Genomic DNA, 20,224 nt, shown 5'->3' on the forward strand with positions numbered 1-20,224 from the left:
AGAAAAATGGCGGTTTAACTAGAGGTGGATTCCTCCCTTCTGCTGGTGAGGTCGCTTTGACTTTTACAGGGTTGGACGTAACGCCCTGCTCAGGACGTAACGTGACTGCCAGCCGCGGCCTTTTCTCCCACTGGCCATCCTACCCCGATGGGAGCAGAGGCCCTGGGGAGATTTAAAGATTTCTCATTTTGGGGGGACAAACAGAAGGCGGCGTGCAGGAGATGTCACCACCGGAAATTTCTTCAAGATAAAGAAAAACGGCGGAAGTAGGCCAAGGGCGCCTCTTCAGGACGTGGACTCTAGCCGGCTCGCGGACTTTCTTCTGGAAGGGGAGGTACTCTACAGCTCACTGCGGTTGTCTGCGGTGCGGCGGATTCTGCCCGAAGGCTCAACCGGCCAGTTTTGCTCCCAGGTGTTTCTCAGCCTACCAGTCCCTTCCGAGTTTTTCTTGCCAGGATGTGACGTACACGTCTACGTAGGTGGGGAGGGGCCTCAGGAGGAAAAAGCGCCTAAGTCAGGATATCGCGAGAACATTCCGTTCTTGCGCAGTTCTCGCGCCGCAGCTCTGCTCCCGTCGCAACGAGATCTTTCGAGATCTTCTCCGCCCCCGCTACCGGCTCCCCCTCTGCTGCCGCTAAGCCGGAGCCGGCTGGAGTAGCGCCCTCCGCTGCGGTCCTCCTTCCAGGGACGTAGACGCTCTCGTGGACACCTGCCCATTCCCCAGTAACCTCGGAACCCCAGCCCACGCGGCCCACTCCTTCCGCGCGCCAGCCCCGCCGGGGTCCGTGTCCTGTCTCGGCGGCCGGACCCGGGCCGAGCCCGAGCAGTAGCCGGCGCCATGTCGGTGGTGGGCATAGACCTGGGCTTCCAGAGCTGCTACGTCGCTGTGGCTCGTGCCGGCGGCATCGAGACGATCGCTAACGAGTACAGTGACCGGTGCACGCCGTAAGTGTGGGACTGGCCAACCGCATGCACCGCGGTAGGGAGGTAGCACTTGCTCCAGTTTCCTACCCGTTCGGTTTGGGGAATGCGGGCCTCGGGGTCGCCTCCGTTCCCGGCCGGTGGTCCAAGTAGGGAACTTTCATTAGGTGCCTAGTCACTCGTGGCTGCGACCCGCTTTGCTGTCGGTCTGCGGCAGGCACGAGGCTTTTTTCGCGGGCTAAATGAGGCCTCTGAGCCGGTTCTCTTACTAGTGCAGGGCGAGGGTATGAACTAGAGGGAAGGCAGGCCCGGGACGTAGGACGGGCCAAGATCCTTTTTGTGGAGGGCGGAGATCAGGTCCAGAGTATGCACATAGTAGGCACTTAATAAAAGTTAGTCGACTTGAACGAGTTCTTGGGATTGTCGACCTAGAGACCCTGGAGCGGTCGGAGTCCCACGTGAGTGGGGGCGGGGCGGTGCCCGGAAGAGAGGGACCTGAGCCCCGTAGGCTCAGGCTCCGGATGGACCCTGCATCTTGAGATTGTGATTTTGATGAAAATCGATGTTCTATTGATACCGTTGTATTCATTTTAGTTTTTCACATCGTTTCATGACATTGAGTTATGTTGGGTCATTCTTAGCTCAATCTGTGCACATCTACTCCTTCAAAACGTTGCACTACACGATAGCACATTCCAACCGGGTGTCGGCTACAATTGTTATTCAATGACTCAAGGGCTCGTTGTGACTTCTATAACCTATACTAAGTTATGGGACCAGTACAGACAAAACTCCAAGAAGGTGACTCAGCCAGGTCTTTTCTTGGTAGGAGTAAAGGAATCTTCTTGAATACATGTAGATAACTTTTAAGTCCGTTGCCTTCTTATTTAGGCAAAATTTGTAAGAAACACCAAATTATTTCCAAGTTTCAATGTGGCAGTAGAAGGCTGTCAATGTTTTGAGGGCCGTCATTTTCGACCTTAATTTTTATCACACTTCAGCAGGTTTCTAACCAAACTGGATTCTGTATAGCTCATTTTTACCACTAAGACTTGCTGAATTTCTGCTCCCCCAGGTGTTGTGCAGGAAAACCCATCCCAGTCCCCCAAATGGTAGTTTTTTTGTTTTTTTTTTTAATATTTAGTTTTAGTTGTAGGTGGGTAGGTGGACACACTACCTTTATTTTATTTTTATGTGGTGCTGAGAATGAAACCTAGGGCCTCACACATGCTAGACAGGCACTCTACCACTGAGCTACAACCTCAGTCCCCAAAGGGTAGTTTTGATACCTCTTGTCCTATATTTTTTAAATGGTTATTTTAATAGCTTTATTGAGATACACTGTAAGAGTTGGTAGTGTGGCTTAGTGGTGGAGTGCTTGCCTCGCATGCATAAGACCCTGTGTTCAATTCTCAGCAGTTAAAAAAAAATTACAGTTTGCCCATTTAAAGGGTACTATATGAAGTTTTTTATTAGTGTAGTCAAAACAAAACAGTGCAAGGTCACCACAACCAATTTTAGAACATTTTCATTGCTTCCCTTTGCATACCAAAAAACACCTCATTAGCAGTGAAACCCATTCCCGCTTTATTGTTTAGTTTTTAACAATGGGCAGTTTATTTTAAATTAAAATTTTCTTTTTCTTTTTTTTGGTGCTTAGGAATGAACCCAGGGATGTTTTAGCAATGAGTTACGTTCCTTTTTTTATTTTGATACAGGGTCTTGTTAAGTTGCTGAGACTGTGGTGGTACTTAAAATCTACATTCTTCAGCCTCCTGAGCTGCTAGGATTAGGGGGGTGTGCTACCATGCCTGGCAATTTTATTTTTTTGAGATGGGGTCTTGCTGTTTTGCTCAGGCTGCCCTTGAACTCCTACAAAGTGAGTTGCCTGCCTCACTGGAGTAGCTGGACTATAGGCACACCACAACAATGGATAATTTTAATTTGCATTTTCAGGGAAGTATATTTTGTATTGCTTTAAAAATTTTTTTACTGAAGTTTGTTTATAAGCATTTTATCATTAATTTTCTATTTGACATTTTCTTCTTTTTTTTTTTTTTTTTTTTTTGGTACTGGGAGTTTAACCCAGGGATACTTAACCACTGAGCCATATCCCCAACCCTTTTTAATTTTTAAAAAAATTTCTAGATGGATACAGTACCTTTATTTTATTTATTTATATTTATGTAATGTTGAGTCTCAAACCCAGTGCCTCACACATGCTAAGCAAACTTTCTACCACTGAGCTACAACCATAGCCTCCCTTTTTCATTTCTGAAACAGGGACTTCCTAAGTTTCTTAGTGCCTCACTAAGTTGCTGAGGCTGGCTTTGGACTTGTTATCCTCCTGCCTCAGCCTCTAGAGTCCCTGGGATTACAGACATGAACATCTTGGAGTTTTTCTTTTTTCGGGGTTGGGGATTGAACCCAGGGCTTCAAGCATGAGGGGCAAGTGATACACTGTTTAACTACATCCCCAGTCCTTGAGTTTTCTTTTCTTTTTAATATATACTTTAGTTATAGGTCAACACAATACCTTTTTAATTTTTTTGTGATGCTGAGGATTGAACCCAAGGACTCATGTGTGCTAGGGGAGCACGTTACCACTGAGCCACACAACCCAACCCTTGAGTTTTCTTTAAAGATAGTCTTTTGAAGAAATTGAAAAGGCTAAGAGTACTGCGTTATGCATGTAACTTCTTGTCCCTTATCTGCTTAGAGTGAGATAATTTAGCTCCAAAAGGAACACATAAAGAGAATCTCAGGTATTGGGAAGAACAGTGTTTCTGTCCTTTCTTTTTAGAATGTCTTATCTTTCTAATTTTTTTTTTTCAAAGTTTAGACAAACAGCAGATGCTGCAGTAGTTTTATCATGAGTTCTATTATTTGAGTCTGAGAGAGTGTTTTCAGTTGCAAAAGAAATTAGTATCCCTGATGGCAGTTTAAATTTGCCTTAAAGAGGCCTGAGAATGTAGCTCAGTGATAGAGCACTTGTCCAGTATGTGGAAGGCCCTGAATTAAATCCCCAACACCTGCCCCCCTCCAAAAAAAAAAAAAAAAAAAAAAAAAACTGCATTAAAGACAAAGTAGTAGGTTTCCAGGAACATGACATGAATACTTTTTCCCTTATGTTTTTTGTATATCTTCCTTCAGACACTGGATACGTAGGAATCATATATTCAAGTGACTTTTGAACTATGATTTTTGATTAAATCGTATTTCTGTGTTGGAATCTTGGGTTAACTAGAAAAAGAATGTAGGGGTGCAGAAACTGCATGATACAGATTTTTTAATGTGAGAGTGGAAATAAAATGCAGGTCCTAGAGGATTGACTATGATGGATGTCCTTGTTTCAAACTGTGAATATAACAATCTGGATTCAGCTTTTGAAGAGCCAGTAGAGCCTTATGCAGAAGTGGTCTTTGCCTTTCAACCAAATTCTGGCTTCCTTCATTTTTCTAGATGTTGAGTGCCACCAGTGGCAACCGCTGTGCCTAAGGAGCGAATTGATAAATAATTCCTCCCATCAGGGATGAGGCCAGTGGAAAAATCCAGATACTAAACAAAAGTATAATTTCTAACTGGTAAAGAACAAGGTGGAAAAGTACAGTATATGATAGTTTAAGAAGGAGACCTAATTTAAGTTGGATGTGGGGTGGAGTTGGAAGGTACTCTTTTTTGAAAGAAGTGCCATTTGAGACCTGCAGTATAAGTATTAGTAGGAGTAGGAGTTGGAGTTGACCGTGGAAGTTATGGTGGTTTTGAGCAAGAGCTGTTTGAGGCAGGAGGAACAGCAAGTATTAAGACCAGAAGCAAAAAAAGTTTAGTACATAGATTGAGAGGAACTTGGCTACCCTTGAGCCACTTGAGAAAATGTTATGAGATGAAATGAGGAGTTAGGTAGGGCACAGGAGATTATGGCAGGGCCTTGTAAATCATGTAAAACATTTTTATAATAGGTTCACTGGGAAATGATTTAATTTTATATTTTAAAAATGTGGGTTTTGTGAGGAGAATGGATTCGAGAAGGGCAAGAGAAGTAGGTTGATTGTAATATTTTAGGTGATGATTAGTTCTCACTTGTGTGATTCACAGAAGAGGACTGTGGGACTTTGTGATCATTTTGGGGTTTTTAGTTGAGTGTTTAGGTTGAGTGTTTTTTTTTTTTTTTTTTGGCACTGGGGATTGAATCTAGGGGTGCTTAATCACTGAGTCACATTCCCCAGCCCCCTGCCCTTTGAAAATGAATTTTTATTTTGAGGCAGGGTCTCCCTGAGTTGCTTAGGACCTCACTAAATTGCTGAGGATGACTTTGAACTTATACTCCTCCTTACCTCAGCCCTCCAAACCGCTGGGATTACAGGTGTGCACTACCGTGCCCAGCAGGTTGAGATTTTTTTGACCATAGGCTTTGGAAATGAGATGAGAAACCTATTTCTGTGTTTAGTTGGATTATACAGTAGAAAGTATACAACTTTAAAAGCTTCAAAATTCAGAGTGTTTGGATTGCCAAACATTATAGAAGCTAATTGGCCCATACTTTGCAAAATTTAATGGGCTAGAAACAAGTTACTTTTTTTGTACTAGGGATTGAACTCGGGGGAACCTAAACACTGAGCCATATCCCCAGCCCTTTTTGTTTTTTTTTAGATACGGTCTCATTATGTAGCTTAGGGACTCTCTCAATTGCCTTGAACTTGTGATCCTCCTGTCTCAGCCTTCTGACCTGCTGGGATTATAGGTGTGTGCCATACCTGGTTAGAAATGAGTTACTTATGAAAATAATTCAGTGAATTAGTTGTGTATACATTATCATTTTAACATAACAGCAAAATGATATATTAGAAATTTGAAGAGGTTAGATGGTCTGTTGACATCTGCTTTTGAGGACAAAAGCTGAAAAGTATGTTTAGTTTCTAGTTAACTGGTAGGTTAACATGCCTTATTTGTGCAAGAAAAGTATTCTTTGAAATAAATTTCTTTATTCTGTAAAGCAGCAGGATGACTTGAGTCCTTTTTATCTAGAGAAATGAAAAGTTGATTTAACTAAAACTTCAGACTGCTTTTACCACTCCACATTTGTCTAATTGCAGGGGTTATGAAAGTAGTTTCTTAGAATCATTTAACAACTAAAATGCCTACTGTACAAAATCAGTGGAAGTAAAACTGCAGGAACTTTGTCATTAGGTTCCAGCTTGGGTTTTCCTCAATTACATTTTTTTTTTTTCTGACTTAACCAAATACTTAATTTGCTGTAACAGTAAAATCCCTAGAGTACTACAGTAAAATTCACATTATTTTCCAGATTACTTGCCAATTGCTGTGATCCTTTCATACCTTTCATTGACTTCTGAAAATATACACGTAGGGTGTGTGTTTAAATGCATAGGATTATACTGTGTATGTGTGTTTGTGTGTGTATAAGTATAAATATTTTAAAAAGGGACTATAGTATATTTTGTAATTGTATTCTTTCACTTAGAATTTAGATGTTTTTCAAAGTCAATAAATGTTTGCCTTGTTACATATGTAATATTTCAAATATTATGGCTATATTTTCTTCAGACAGATAATTTCTTAATTTTTTAAAACCATTACAAATAGTTCTTCAACTATTTATATTGGTAGCTTTTAATTTTCTTGGATAGATTGCCAGAAGTGAAATTGCTAGGGCAAAGGATATGCTTAAAGTTTCAGAATGTATTGCCAGAATACTTTACAAAAATATAAGAGATTTTTATTAGGAACCAAAATGATTTCTCTGCCTCATTGGAGATTGAGAGGATTATGAGATAAGTGTGTAACTCATGCCTTTTTCTTAGTGCTTAGAGTAATGCCTGATACATAGTACATACTGCCAAAGTATTTGCTAATATTGCTCTTACTTCTTGCATTTTTATGAATGCTGCTTATTACTGGTGTTAGGACACTAAAATGAAAGCTGGATGTTTCAAGTCTTAAAACTATATTCCTTTTAATGTTCTCAGTTTATTAAGTAAGAATTTGCTGTATTTTAGGAACTGAAGACCTCAAAACCATGATTTGCTTGGTGTGTTTGGTATTAACTTTTTGATACTTTTTATTCAGGGGTAAGTAAGTAACCAGAGAGTACTTTAAGGTAGTGTTCAATTCCATGCCAGTTTTGCTTATTACTGCTTATTACAGGTTCTTTGAAAGACTCATTTTCTTCCACTATTAAAGAAGGCAAATTAGAGCAACAACTGCCCTGATATCCTAGGAATAGTTTTACACCAGCTTATACGTGAAACTACCTTTTAAGGATCTGTTTGCACCTATTCATAATAACTCATCAGAATGTGCATAAATATTTGGTCAATAGCATCTTTTACTCAGGAAAGGGAGAACAGTACTCTTCTGGTTGAAAAAAGATGTTGTTTCTAGGACTAAAAGTTTAGAACATAGGGGTCTCAAATGCAAATGTTGAATTAACTTCTATACTGTTAGCCCTAAAAACTATGTGAATATTCTTCATGGTTTGTGCAGTATTGACTTTTTTTTTGGGGGGGGGGGCAGTGCTGAGGATTGAACTCAGAGCCTTCTGCTTGCAAGGCAAGCACTCTACCAACTGAGCTATATCCCCAGCCCAGCATTGACTTCTTTAAAAAAAAATATATTTTTCTAGTTGTCAATGGACCTTTACTTTTTAAATTTATATACGGTGCTGAGAATCGAACCCAGTGCTTCAGGCACGTGAGTCAAGTGCTTCATCGCTCAGCCCTAGCCCTGGAAGTAAGATTTTAAAAAGCCCCCAATCAATAATTTTAAAGATAACTGACTAGATTTTTATGGACAACTTGAGATCAAACAACTATCAGAGCAAACTAGTTGATATATTTTTGTTTGAAATCCAGTTCATGGATTCATTGTAACTATAACAGGTAATATTTTATTACTTATGATGTGCCAGTCTCTGACAGAAGCCCTTTAAAAGTGGATCATCACATTTAATCTGTAGCATTCCTATCAGATAGTTGCTGTAATTTTCCTTGTTCTTGGATGATCTGATCAAATCTCATAAAAACAACAGGATCACACAGCTGGAAAAGCAGTGTACACTGAGTCTAGAGCTTGAAATCTACATATGTTTAGGTCAACCAGATGAATGATGAAATGGAAAAACTGCATTTCTCTCTCTAGTGCAGTAGTTGGATTATTGTTATGGAACTTTTTTTAGACTGTAAGAATTAATGTACTGATTATGTTGATGATTTTGTAAGATGTTAAGGAAAGTGAATTTTCCCACAGTGCAAGTTAGTACTTATTTTGAAGTTTAATTGCTGTGTTAAGTAGTAGAGATTGAGTTCCAGGAGTGAGATTTGATTGCTTTGTAAGAAGTTGGGAACTGTTTGCAACATGTGTATACATAGACCAAAAAAAGGATGTTGAATCAGTTTGATATGAGACAGATGTTTATTTGGCTCTTTGAGACATATGGAACACTTCTTACTGTTAAGAACAGAGATAGATATATATATAGATTTTAAAAGCAAGAAAAAATATTAACTAACTTCAAAGAGAATATTGTCTAGGGTAATACTGTTAGTATGTTCTAATAGAATATTCTGTGGTGAAGCAAATGTTCTCTATTTGCATTCTCCAAAATGGTAGCCACAAACCACTCTTACATATTGAATATTTGAAATGTGGTCAGTGGAACTAAATTATTTAAATTTAAGTAAGTTAAATTTAAATAGCCATATCTGGCTAGTGACCACTTTTGGACAGCACATGTCCATGACCTAATACCTTATTTTATTAAGTTGCATATTTGGCATCAAGACCTGATACACATGTCACAACTAGAAAGTGTCATTAAACAATACATACTTTTACATGGCAGTACATGCTGATGTTTAAAGTTCTGTTAATGACATCTCCTCTAATTCCCCAGTTAATTTTAGATTCATACATAAATTTGGAACTGTGGTTTATAAAACTGTTTCAGAAGAGGAAGCAAATTTGTTAACAATCATAATTCAATTTGTGGTTAGTGCTAAGTAGAAGTGAAGCCAAGTCAGTAAGTTTGAAGAGCTAGAAATGGTTAATTTTTATTTGGGTAAGGAAGGCTTTACAGAACAGTTGAAAAACTGGAGCAGTTCAGTTGTCAGAGTGGTTTTAGCAAAGCAGAAAGATTGGGAGATCTTATTCAACTCATGTTGGGTAACTGTGGGTGACGTACAGCTGGAAAATGGCATTGGGTTGGTTTAGGAGAGACCTTAGGTTCCATATTAAGGGATCTGGGCTGTTTTTGTTGGTAGTTAGTTTTGTTTGGAAGATAATTAGAAGCAAAGTAACTTCAGAGTTATTGAGGTAGAAAGGGGATTAGTCCTTCAGAATTTACAGGAAAGTTGGGAATATTAATCTTATTCTTAGAACTACTAATTGGAGGGGATGAAAGTTGAAAAAAAGGATTGCAGGAAATCATTGAAGATAAATAACATTGACTTATAGTTATGTTGAGGTTGAGGTCTTGGGTGGTATACCCCTTAGAGATGAGATCTGATGGTTTTTAGAAAGATGTAGGTTTGCCAAATATTGGACTTAAGCTGGACATTCTTTTTGGAGTGAAAGGAGTGGCATGGGTAAGATTACCTTGAGCCATTTTCTTTCCTTTTTGCGGGGGCATGTATACCAGGGATTGAACCCAGGGGCACTTAACCAACGAGCATATTCCCAGTCCTTTTTTATTTTTATTTAGAGACAGGGTCTCACCAAGTTGCTGAAGCTGGCTTTGGACTTGCAGTCCTCCTGCCTCAACCTTCTGAGCCGCTGGGATTACAGGCTTGTGCCATTGTGCCTGGTCCTTAGGCCATTTTCTGAAGGGCAGTATGGATTGTGATAGGAGAGCCCTGTAAGTGGTATTCAGGAGATTTTATTTGTGTAATTTGGTGGCATATTTGCAGAATAGCTGAGCTTGACACCTGTGTTTTTGAGGGACTACCTCCTGCACATTTTTGGCAAAGAGTTTAGCATTCACTCTCTTGAGCTCTCAGGCTACACCATAGTTTTCTCCCCAGTTAATCCAGTTAGCATATGCCTGCCATTTTAGGAGTCTTACTTATAGGGGTTCTTAATCCATTGCTTGGAAAGGGCCTCTGAGGTCCAGAGAGGCCCAGGATTGTGCCAGTTTGCACAGGGCTTGTGAGTTTTAAGTCAAACAATTCTGAATTAACAAAAAGGTAATTTAATGTAGTCAGATTTGGACCAAGATAGTGTGGCTCCAGAGCACTTATTCTTATTCAGTTTGCTGGATTGGGAGAAGGAGGGTCAGTGCTGGAGTGTAAAGTATAGGGGCATGATTTAGAGCTCTGACTCCATTGCTTGAACCTAGGTAAGTTTACATGTTAATAACTTTTTGAACTCAGTTTCCTCTCCTGCAAAAATGGGGTTAAGATAGGGCACATCTGAGGATTAGATGGGGTGGTTTATAGAAGCAGCTGATAAAGAAGAGAAAGCTTACTAGCTTGAGGGGGAAATTGCTGCAAAGAGTTTTGTCTTAGGATTTTTTGGGGTGAAATGGGTGAACTTTATCATATCTTAGTTTGAGATAAGGCAACTACTGGAAAGGGAGATCATAGTTCTACAGGGGTTAGAAAGAAAAACATGGAAGCCATGACAGCGTGAGTTATCAACTCCAATACAACTGCCTTTTTAATTTTAAACCCATTTTTACCTTCAAACGAGTTTGTTTTGTTTTCTAAAAGAAGTAGCATAGATCAAATCAGTGTATGAACTGGTGATTTGGAAGAATGTTGAGAAGTGGGGATGAAGTTTCTTGCCAATAATTCTGAGTCCTTGGAAGCTAGTTCTAGAAAAATAACTTTTTACTTACATGCAATAGGGTAGGAGTTGTTTCAAAGGTTTTGTAGACAATAAATATATTCTTGGTGAGATACAAGCTGTTTTGAAAACCAAAATGTTTACTTGATACATTGATGTGAGAGTACATTATTTTACATTAGGATTTTGAACACAAGACTTGAAGAATTAGGGTGGTGGAGACTCTTGTCCATTTCTCTCTGTAGTATTCTAGACAGGTGGTTATCACATTGGACTTGCGTTCCAATTTTTAAAATGACAGGTCTTATTCTAAGAGGCAGCCTGTTCCATGGACAGTAATCCTCAATAGAAAGGTCAGAAATCATAGACACAATGTGTGCTGTTTATTAAGATATATGACATTTTAGGTGAGATTCGGATATCTTGCCTGCTGTGGTTTTGGATGTCATAGTGCAATAAAGTTTGATTCTTAAATGTTTGTTTTATCTTTTAGGGCTTGTATATCCTTTGGTCCTAAGAATCGTTCAATTGGAGCAGCAGCTAAAAGCCAGGTAGAGTTTTGTTTATTCCTAAAAAGATTTACTTCTCTGGTTTGTCTATCCATTTGTTCAGCGGCTAGACTCTAGACCCTAGATATATAGCTGTCAGACAGACCTACTTTCTGTTCCCGTGTACTTGAGTGGGAGGCAGATAACTTTAAAATAGCAATAGCAGCATAATACGGTCAGTGTAAACTGCTTAGATGTATTTTTGCTCAGATTTTGTTTCAAGCAAGGCTCGTTTGATCTGTGATATTTTAAGTGCTCCTTGAAGTTTGTCTTTGTTGGGCCTTTCTACTTATATTTAAGGTCATCATTACTCTTGTAATCAAGTTTTCTAAAGAAAGAAAAATACACTTCTAGAAACATATTAAAGGACTTGCTTTTAGTCCTTGGAATATTAGTCCTTTAGAGCATCAAAACCCCAAGAATTTCATATTCATATGAAATGTCTGAGGTATCTGTAAAATGAAAGAGTTGCATATTTGACCTTGTTATAATTCAGTCTGGAGCAACATGTAAAGTGACTAACTCCCCTTTTGGACAGACAGGACCTAAAATCTATGATCCTAAGAAAATGCTTGATGAATTACTTTTTAATTAAATTGGATGTTTTATATTCTTATTTATAGAGTGTTTAAGATATTTTAGGTTGCAATAGATAGCAAATTTAGGGCCATTTTCAAATGTTTTTCTTTATAAAATTCCAGTGATGGCTTCCTGTTTTCAGTATTAAGAATAGTTATTGTACTAAACTGACTGTCCAATTCTAGGTTAACACACTTACTGTGATGTAGTTTCTTTTTGGCAGCTTGCTCAAACAACCTAATTTTGGAGGCCTTACTTGTTTTACAAAAGAACTTCTATTTGTGCCTTTTGACATAACTGATACAGAAGAGTTCTGTAGTATTTCCTTTGAAGGGCTTCTTACATCCATATTGGGAGGAGGAGCTTGTAAATCTCAAGCGCAAGTTTATTCTGTTTTTTTTTTTTTTTTTTTTTGGGTGGGGGTGGGGTACTGTGTATTGAACCCAGGGGCAGTCAAATAATGAGCCACATCCCCAGCCCTTTTTTGTATTTTATTTAGAGACAGGATGTCATTGAATTGTTTAGGGCTCACTAAATTGCTGAGGCTGGTTTTGAACTCTTTCTTGATCCTCCTATCTCAGCCTCCTGAGCCTCTGGGATTACAGGTGTGCACCACCATGCCTGGCTCATTCTGGTATTTTAAAAATGTCTTTGCCAGCGCTTTTCCTGTGTAAGTTATATAGTTTATTCTAGAGGAATTAGGAAATGTAGGTATACACTAAGTTGTGTACCTTATTACTGAACTACATTCCCAACCTCATGGTTAATATTTTAATGTGTTTACTTTCTAATCATATAAATGTTTTCCTAGTAAGAAAGTGAAATTGTACTGTGTAGGTAATTGTCTTCTCACATAAAAAGTCTTTACCTCTTGTATGGTGAAACTCATTGTGTGGTTGTGCCTTAATTTGTGTGGCTATTTTCCTGCTATTATAGGAGCATACAGGCTGTTTGCCAGTCTTTTGCCTGTTGTTTATTTATTTTTGACAGATGTAAAAATACTTAGTTTTTAAAAATTTTAAAACTCTGGCCCCACAAAAAAGCCAGTACTTTCAGTTTTTTTTGACAGTTATAAATAATATTTTCTCAATAGCCCAGTATCCTTTTCCATTCATTTTTCTGTACTTTGTGTAATATTTTTTCTTTACAGAAAGAAAAAATATTAAGCTAGAATTTCTGAATTAATATATATTTTTTAAACTAGAATTTCTGAATTAATATGTATTGCTGAATTTGTACCTAAAAAGTTTGAACCATAACTGTGGGCCATTTTGAGAAACTAATATTTATTTTATGGAAATGTTTATTAGAAGTTTAAGAACAGAAAATATGTCTATAAGTATAGTGACCTGAAAAGCTGGACGCTGGTTTCAACCCTTCTACTAAGAGACCCATGTGCATCCCTTGTCCTTCACTTCACATGCTAGTGGGCTGTGCTCAGAAAGGTTGAGTGTCTTGAAGAAAACTGAAACCAGGAAGGAAAATCTTTGTGAAGTTGAAATGATAGTTGAAAATTAAGAAAAAAAAATAATAGTAGTCTTCTCTATTCTCTTAGGTAATTTCCAATGCAAAGAACACAGTCCAAGGATTTAAAAGATTTCATGGTCGCGCATTCTCTGATCCATTTGTGGAGGCAGAAAAATCTAACCTTGCATATGATATTGTACAATTATCCTCTGGATTAACGGGTATAAAGGTAAGGTTCTCAAAATAATACCTTATGATTAAAAATCAGTATTTTATCAGCTCAGTATATATCAATACCTTTCTAATATAAATTGTATTAAAAGTGTTTAGGAAAATCTTTGCTGATAAAAGACCATTTGATATTTTTTGAATGATATGGACTTGGGTTGGGAGTCATTGGTTATGCAGTTAATGTGCATTGGAGACCTGGGGAATAATGGTTTGAAGTTAACATAGCTGTTGCTGTTTGTCCTGCTCACTGAGGCAGTGGACTTTCTAGTGTTATTTTAGGGAATGACTTATGGAAGATTGAGCAATAGAATCAACACTTTTAAGTCATTAACCAGGTAGGTGGTCATAATCTTGATATTGGAACTTAGGTTTGATAGAGTTTTTTTTTGTTTTTTTGGGTGGGGGTAGGGAGTGATTTTGGTCTTATTTTTGCCTTTATTTCTGGGACACGTAGAGAAGTCCCTTTGTGGAACAGTATTGAACACAAAACAGGAGAGACTCGGAGATGGGATGGGTAGATACAGCTGCCTCTCTTGCATTCAGAGGTACAAGGGTGATTGAACTTTTCAGCCAGATGAGTTTAGAGATGTACTTGGTATTTGAGCATGTCAGTTGAAGAAATAAGAATTATGAGAAGAGGCTTAAAAGCCACGAGATGGTGAGAAACGTGAAACCAAGGTAATTATGCCATTGTAGCTGAGAATTTAGTCAAGTTTAGAAGTGAAAAATTATGTCTATGTCTAAAGAACGTTCATTGGATTTACTTAGGATGTCTGTGGCAACAGTCTCAGGACAACTTGAATGGCATAGCAAGGAATGAAACTGCAGAGCGAAAGAGGAAAAAAGGAATTAAAGGGAGATGAGGAAATGAGAACTACTTGCCTTTAAGAAATAGGATGGGTATTGGTAGCTTGAGTTACAAGCATTGTAAGAAGCCAAAGACAGAAAGAGACTAAGAAAACTTGGAGTAACTTGTCTAAGTATAAGGGGAAGAGTTAACTAAGAATTAAGCAAATAGGATAGAAAGGGGGCACTTTGGAAAGGGCTCAGTGAGAGGACATTTTCCCCATCTTTATCATACAGTGAGTGAGGTGAGTAATTGTTAGATTCAAAACCATGATCAGTTTTGATCCAGCTGGGAAATAAAGAGAAGGTGTCACCCAAGCTGAGTTGGAGTAGCAGCTAAAAGAAGACAGCAACATTTTCTGTTGGAATTATAATTGGGAAGTATGGGCATGTGGGATGTGCTATTCTGGGCAGTCTTTCAACATGGAAAGTTTGGCCATTTTTATCAAGATTCCAAACTTTAATTTATCTTGAAACTTAAAACAAAAATCTCTGATAATTTATTCTTTAATTCAGACAGTATTTATTGTGATTGTCCTGCTGTTTGCGCAAATCAGACAAAAACCATGTCCTCAGATTAGATTGGATGCTAACTGGGGAGATGAATAATAAATGCAGTAAAAAAAGTAAAACACACATAGTATGCCAGATGGCACAGTAGTTCCTTCTCATGGAAGGGCAGTGTGGGTCATGGTGAGCTTTGCTTCTGCACTTTGCTTCTGCCCGGGTTATTATCTTAGGTTTTGTTTTTTTCCATTGGGGCTTTCCATTTCCAAGTATCATGTTTAGAAAGCATGTTAAAAAGCTAAAAATTGTCTTCAGGTTAATATTGCTTGCAAAATTAGCTTTCTTCAATTCCCTTTTGAGATTATGTTCCATGGATAATGGGAGGCATTGTTTGTTTTAGGTTGTTAGGATTAGGACATGAAGAAATACAGCAGATCTAGATCCTTTTGTTGTTTTATTTCAGGTGACATATATGGAAGAAGAGCGGAATTTTACCACTGAGCAGGTGACTGCCATGCTTTTGTCCAAGTTGAAGGAGACAGCAGAAAGTGTTCTTAAGAAGCCTGTTGTTGACTGTGTTGTTTCGGTAAGTTTGATCCCTATACAATTTTAGGAACTTGGACCAAGAAGCTAAGAGAAGAAAGCTGTTAATTTGCAAGTAAAATTGTTTTTGTCTCATGTTGTAATGATAATTTAAAAAACTTACCAAACTAGTATTCATTTTCTTTTTCTTTTTTTTTTTTTTTTTTTTTTTTGCGGTGCTGGGGATCAAACCCAGCGCCTCTACCAACTGAACTATCTCCCCAGCCCAGTATTCATTTTCTTAAGTATTCTTTTCTGCCTTCTAGCTCTTGCTCATTTCTTTTCCATTGTTCTTTCTTTTCTGTTCTTCAGGATTTATCTCAAATCTCACTTTGATTTTTTTTCAGCACCTATTATAGTGTCTAGCACAGAGTAGCTGATTGTTGTAATTAATTGAATGCCTTAAGTGACTTTTTCTCTTTTTATTTGCTTCTGTGTCTAGCACTAAAGAGAAGGCAGCAGTAAACTTCATCTTGTCTTTCCCATATCCCTATTTAGATATAAACCTGGGTACTTGCAGCTTTGTGCTTGCAGTATGGTAGAATCTTAGAGGCTGTTGAAATCTTAGAGGCTGTTGAAATATGCGTGGCTATATTTGCTTTGTCATTGAGTCTACTCATTTTGCCATTGTTATTTGATACTTTAACTCTGTGGCTTCTTCTGTCTTAATGTTGGTACATGATTGGCAAAACAGGGAAGGGTAGGTTTGTTGTCTGGTAAATTCCTTGGTCCTTGGTTATCTAGTAAAGTAGGTTGGACATTTGTCAGCAGTAGTTGGATTGTAGCTTTGTACCACAATTCTGGGGATGCAGAGAAGACTAAAAATGCTATAAATGCTCAGATACAATGACCTTGATTCCCCAGCAACTGATAGTAGACATTGTATTTCTTATATACTTCCCACCTTTGCACAGCTCTCCATTGTTCTCTGTTTTGTCTACATTTCTTTATGTAGTATCCTTAACTCAGATCCTGAATTATGCTGAAGTAATGTTTATATAAAATAGTGGAGTGCCTGAGTGGTTCTTTCCAGTATTGGGGACCAGTTTAAAAGGTGGTATGTTAACTGGGCGCTGTGCCCAATCCTGTAATCCCAGTGATTTGGGAGGCTGAGACAGGAGGATTGCAAGTTCAGAGTCAGTGTCAGCAATTTAGTGAGGCCCTATGCAGCTTGGTGAGATCTGTGTCTAAAATACAAAAAAGGGCTGGGGATGTGGTTCAGTGGTTAAATGCCCCTGAGTTCAATCCCCAGTACCAAAACAAACGAACGAAAACCTAAAAGATGGTATGTTAAGTCCTGTTTAGAGATATTTAAGACTGCACTGAGTTTTGGTGATTTTCAAGGTGTATTCATAGAATTCAGCATATAGTTGTACTCATGTTAAGCTTTATTACAGTGAAATGATACAAGGTAAAAATCAATAAAGGGAAAAGGCACATGAGGTAACATCTGAAGGAAACTAGGCACAAGGTTTAAGGAATCAGAATGCACTCATTTACTCTACCAACAATGTTTAACAACATGTATGAAGTGTCCTTTACCTGGAAAATTTTGCCTGAGTCTATATAAGTCCAGGTATTTTTGGGGGGTGGGGAGGATAGTGGTCAGTCACATAGGTTCCCTATAGTCAATATATCACCAAAATTCTAGATTTCTCGAAGGACAGAAGGTAGTCAGTATAAAGTACTTTGTTTAAATAATTCAGGCATAGTGAGACACAATCAGTTAGGGAAATTTTTCTATCAATTTAGGGAACCATTTATTAATCAAGTTCTTAGCTGCCAATCGAGTTCTTATTTTCCAGACAAGGGCCAATTTGTAAAGATAGTAGTCTCAGATCTTTATATTAAAGTAACTTCTGTTCTAGTTGGGTGTGGTGGTGCATGGCGGTAATCCCATTTGCAAGGCTGTCAGGAAGGTTGCAAGTTTGTGAGAACATGTCTCAGTATAAAACATTTTGGGGGCTGGGGGTATAGCTCAGGGGTAGAGTGCCTCTGGGTTCTTTTCTCAATATTGCCAAAACCAGAGTACAAACAATAAAAACCTGTGCTCTTGTTATTGTGGTCTATTAGGTAATGTAGGTTGTGGTAATACATTTTTATTTTTTGGTCTAGGGATTGAACTTAGTTACTTAACCACTGAACCACACCCCCAGCTCTTTTTATTTTTATTTTGAGACAGGACTTGGTTAGGGAATCTCTAAATTGAGGAGGCTGGTTTTGAACTTGGGGTCCTCCTGCCTCAGCCTCCTGAGCCACTGGGATTATGGCAATAAGTTTGTCCCAATACTACTTAAATGAATGTTCTGACTTTTTCCCACTGGTTTGAAATACTTCTTTAATCACATACAAAATGAATTCCTGTAAGTGTATGAGGTGTTCTTGGATATTACCAGGTAAAATTAAGTTTATCATATAGCAAACTTCCAAATTTTGTTGTAGGTTCCTTGTTTCTATACTGATGCAGAAAGACGATCAGTGATGGATGCAACACAGATTGCTGGTCTTAATTGCCTGAGATTAATGAATGAAACTACTGCAGGTAAGAAGGGACTATTACTTTTTTGATAGTTTAATCTTAAAAGTTGTGAAATCTTAAAATCCTAGAGTTTCTTGCTCTGTTTGCTTGGAGTGCTGCCAACCCCGTTTATCACCTGTGTGTTTTTGGATGCCATGTCAGCTGTGAAGAATTCATCTGACCAGTACCTTTTCTGTACTGATAAAATATACACTGTGATGTTTAATCATATAGTTGTTTGGAGAGGAACACACTTATTGTGTGCTTTTGGTTTCAAGGTTTTCTTTCAAGGTTGTGGACTGGTGGTCAGAGAAGTAGGGCGTTAAGCAGCATCTCAGGGACTGGACACATGGGAATGTTAACCTGGCATAAGAGTAGAAGAGGTTGAGGAAAGTATGTTTGGAGAGTGGGGAAGTTGGTTTGGGGAAATTGCCAAAGTCAAAGGAAGCCTAACTGATTGTCAGCATTTAACTCTTTGAAGTTATTATTTCTCATGAATACTTTATGCAATTTATATAAAGAATTAGATTCTATCTAAAACATCAAATGAAGTCCTGTTCATGATACACAAAACTTGTTTATACTTAAATGAATTTTATTGTTTAGACAATACCATTATGTTGAATTTATTTATTTTTCTGTGTAGTTGCTCTTGCATATGGAATTTATAAGCAAGATCTTCCTGCCTTAGAAGAGAAACCAAGAAATGTAGTTTTTGTAGACATGGGGCATTCTGCTTATCAAGTTTCTGTATGTGCATTTAATAGAGGAAAACTGAAAGTAAGTATATTTTATCCAGAAGACTATATAACAAATATGGTTAATAATACATTTTTGAGAGACCAATTGAAATAAATGGGTAAAGAATTTTTGTTTCACTAATGGAAACCTTCAGTGTGCCATATGAACTGGAAACTCAAGGTATCTGTTGTATTATACGCAACAAAATTTATCACGAGTTGACATGGTGTGAAGTAAAGTACACAGACCTTGAGGAAAAAGCCCCTAAGAGCACTGAGTCTTATTTTTCTTATCTTTTAAAACAAAACAGTGCAGGCTTGTTAGAATTCTTTTAACGGCATTCCCTTGTTTTTTGCACTGGGGATTAAGGGAATGGTAAAGGTGCACTCTTCTTGTTCTTGAGGCTTTGTGTGTTCCGCAAGAAGGGTTGAGGAACTAGAACTTTGATGCCAAAAGAAGCTAAACTAGGACTGATACATTTCTGGGAAGCTTAAAGCTCTGGAAAAAGCACTTTTGTGCACATAGAATTATAGTTTTATAGGCAGTCCCCACTGTGACTAATGTGAGTAATCATACATTTGATTTTGCTCCTTTATGGTAGTTCCACAATAAAGAATAAAATGTATAGAAGTATGTGTAGTGTATTTGGTGTTGGACATGTAATTCATATTGGAAGTCAGGTGCACATAGAGGGCATGGATTTTGAAATCAAGATTAAGATTTTGAATTCTACTTCTACCACTCTGGTAATTTTGTAACCTGCAGATTATCTCACCCATCTAGGTCTCTGAAGCATAATCTGTAATTATAATTTCTATTTTTCACAGTGTAGTTTCAATAAGGATTAAGTGAAATGCATATTACCTTGTTTAAATCATTATTTACATTCCTCCGTGCTTAAAAAAAAAAAAGCTTAACTGACTAAATATATATCATGATAAATTTTAAAATTGATTGGTAAATTGTTGGATTAATTCTCTTTTTCTCCTAAGGTTTTGGCCACAGCATTTGACACAACACTGGGAGGCAGAAAATTTGATGAGGTTTTAGTAAATCACTTCTGTGAAGAATTTGGGAAGAAATACAAGCTAGACATAAAGTCTAAAATTCGCGCATTATTACGACTGTCTCAAGAGTGTGAGAAACTGAAGAAATTGATGAGTGCAAATGCTTCAGACCTCCCTTTGAGCATTGAATGTTTTATGAATGATGTTGATGTATCTGGAACTATGAATAGGTAACCATACTAATATTTTGATATTAAACTGAACTGTGATATTCTCCCCTCACTTATGAGCTAGTTGTTGAAATAGTGGTGGTTAATATGACAAATTTAGTTCTGTGGGTTAAAATTTTAGGCCATTTGAAACTCTTATGTAAAGGTTGGGTTTGATTTTTCTAATAAGAGACTAGTGGTTTTGTTCTGATTGATTAAATATTCTAGGAAGTTAATTTTTTACATATATGTGCAAAGTCCTTTAAT

The 20,224-nt window shown here is 37.9% G+C and overlaps 1 protein-coding gene across 3 annotated transcripts in view; it reads left to right on the forward strand.

The window, feature by feature from the left end:
- Positions 1–526: 526 nt before the first annotated feature.
- The window catches only part of HSPA4 (heat shock protein family A (Hsp70) member 4), a 39,783-nt gene continuing 20,085 nt past the window's right edge, over positions 527–20,224 (forward strand). Inside the window, exons 1-7 of one of the 3 annotated variants that reach the window (XM_079144121.1) lie at positions 527–945; positions 11,216–11,273; positions 13,405–13,545; positions 15,364–15,486; positions 17,925–18,024; positions 18,647–18,780; positions 19,734–19,978. In XM_079144121.1, the coding sequence (XP_079000247.1) occupies positions 839–945; positions 11,216–11,273; positions 13,405–13,545; positions 15,364–15,486; positions 17,925–18,024; positions 18,647–18,780; positions 19,734–19,978 (908 nt within the window). In that variant the 5' untranslated portion in view covers positions 527–838. The remainder of the gene's footprint in view (positions 946–11,215; positions 11,274–13,404; positions 13,546–15,363; positions 15,487–17,924; positions 18,025–18,646; positions 18,781–19,733; positions 19,979–20,224) is intronic. The other 2 variants (XM_079144120.1, XM_079144122.1) reach the window with 2 other exon arrangements.

Source organism: Sciurus vulgaris, assembly GCF_902686455.1.
Source record: "Sciurus vulgaris genome assembly, chromosome: 6".
NCBI classification, from domain to species: domain Eukaryota; kingdom Metazoa; phylum Chordata; class Mammalia; order Rodentia; family Sciuridae; genus Sciurus; species Sciurus vulgaris.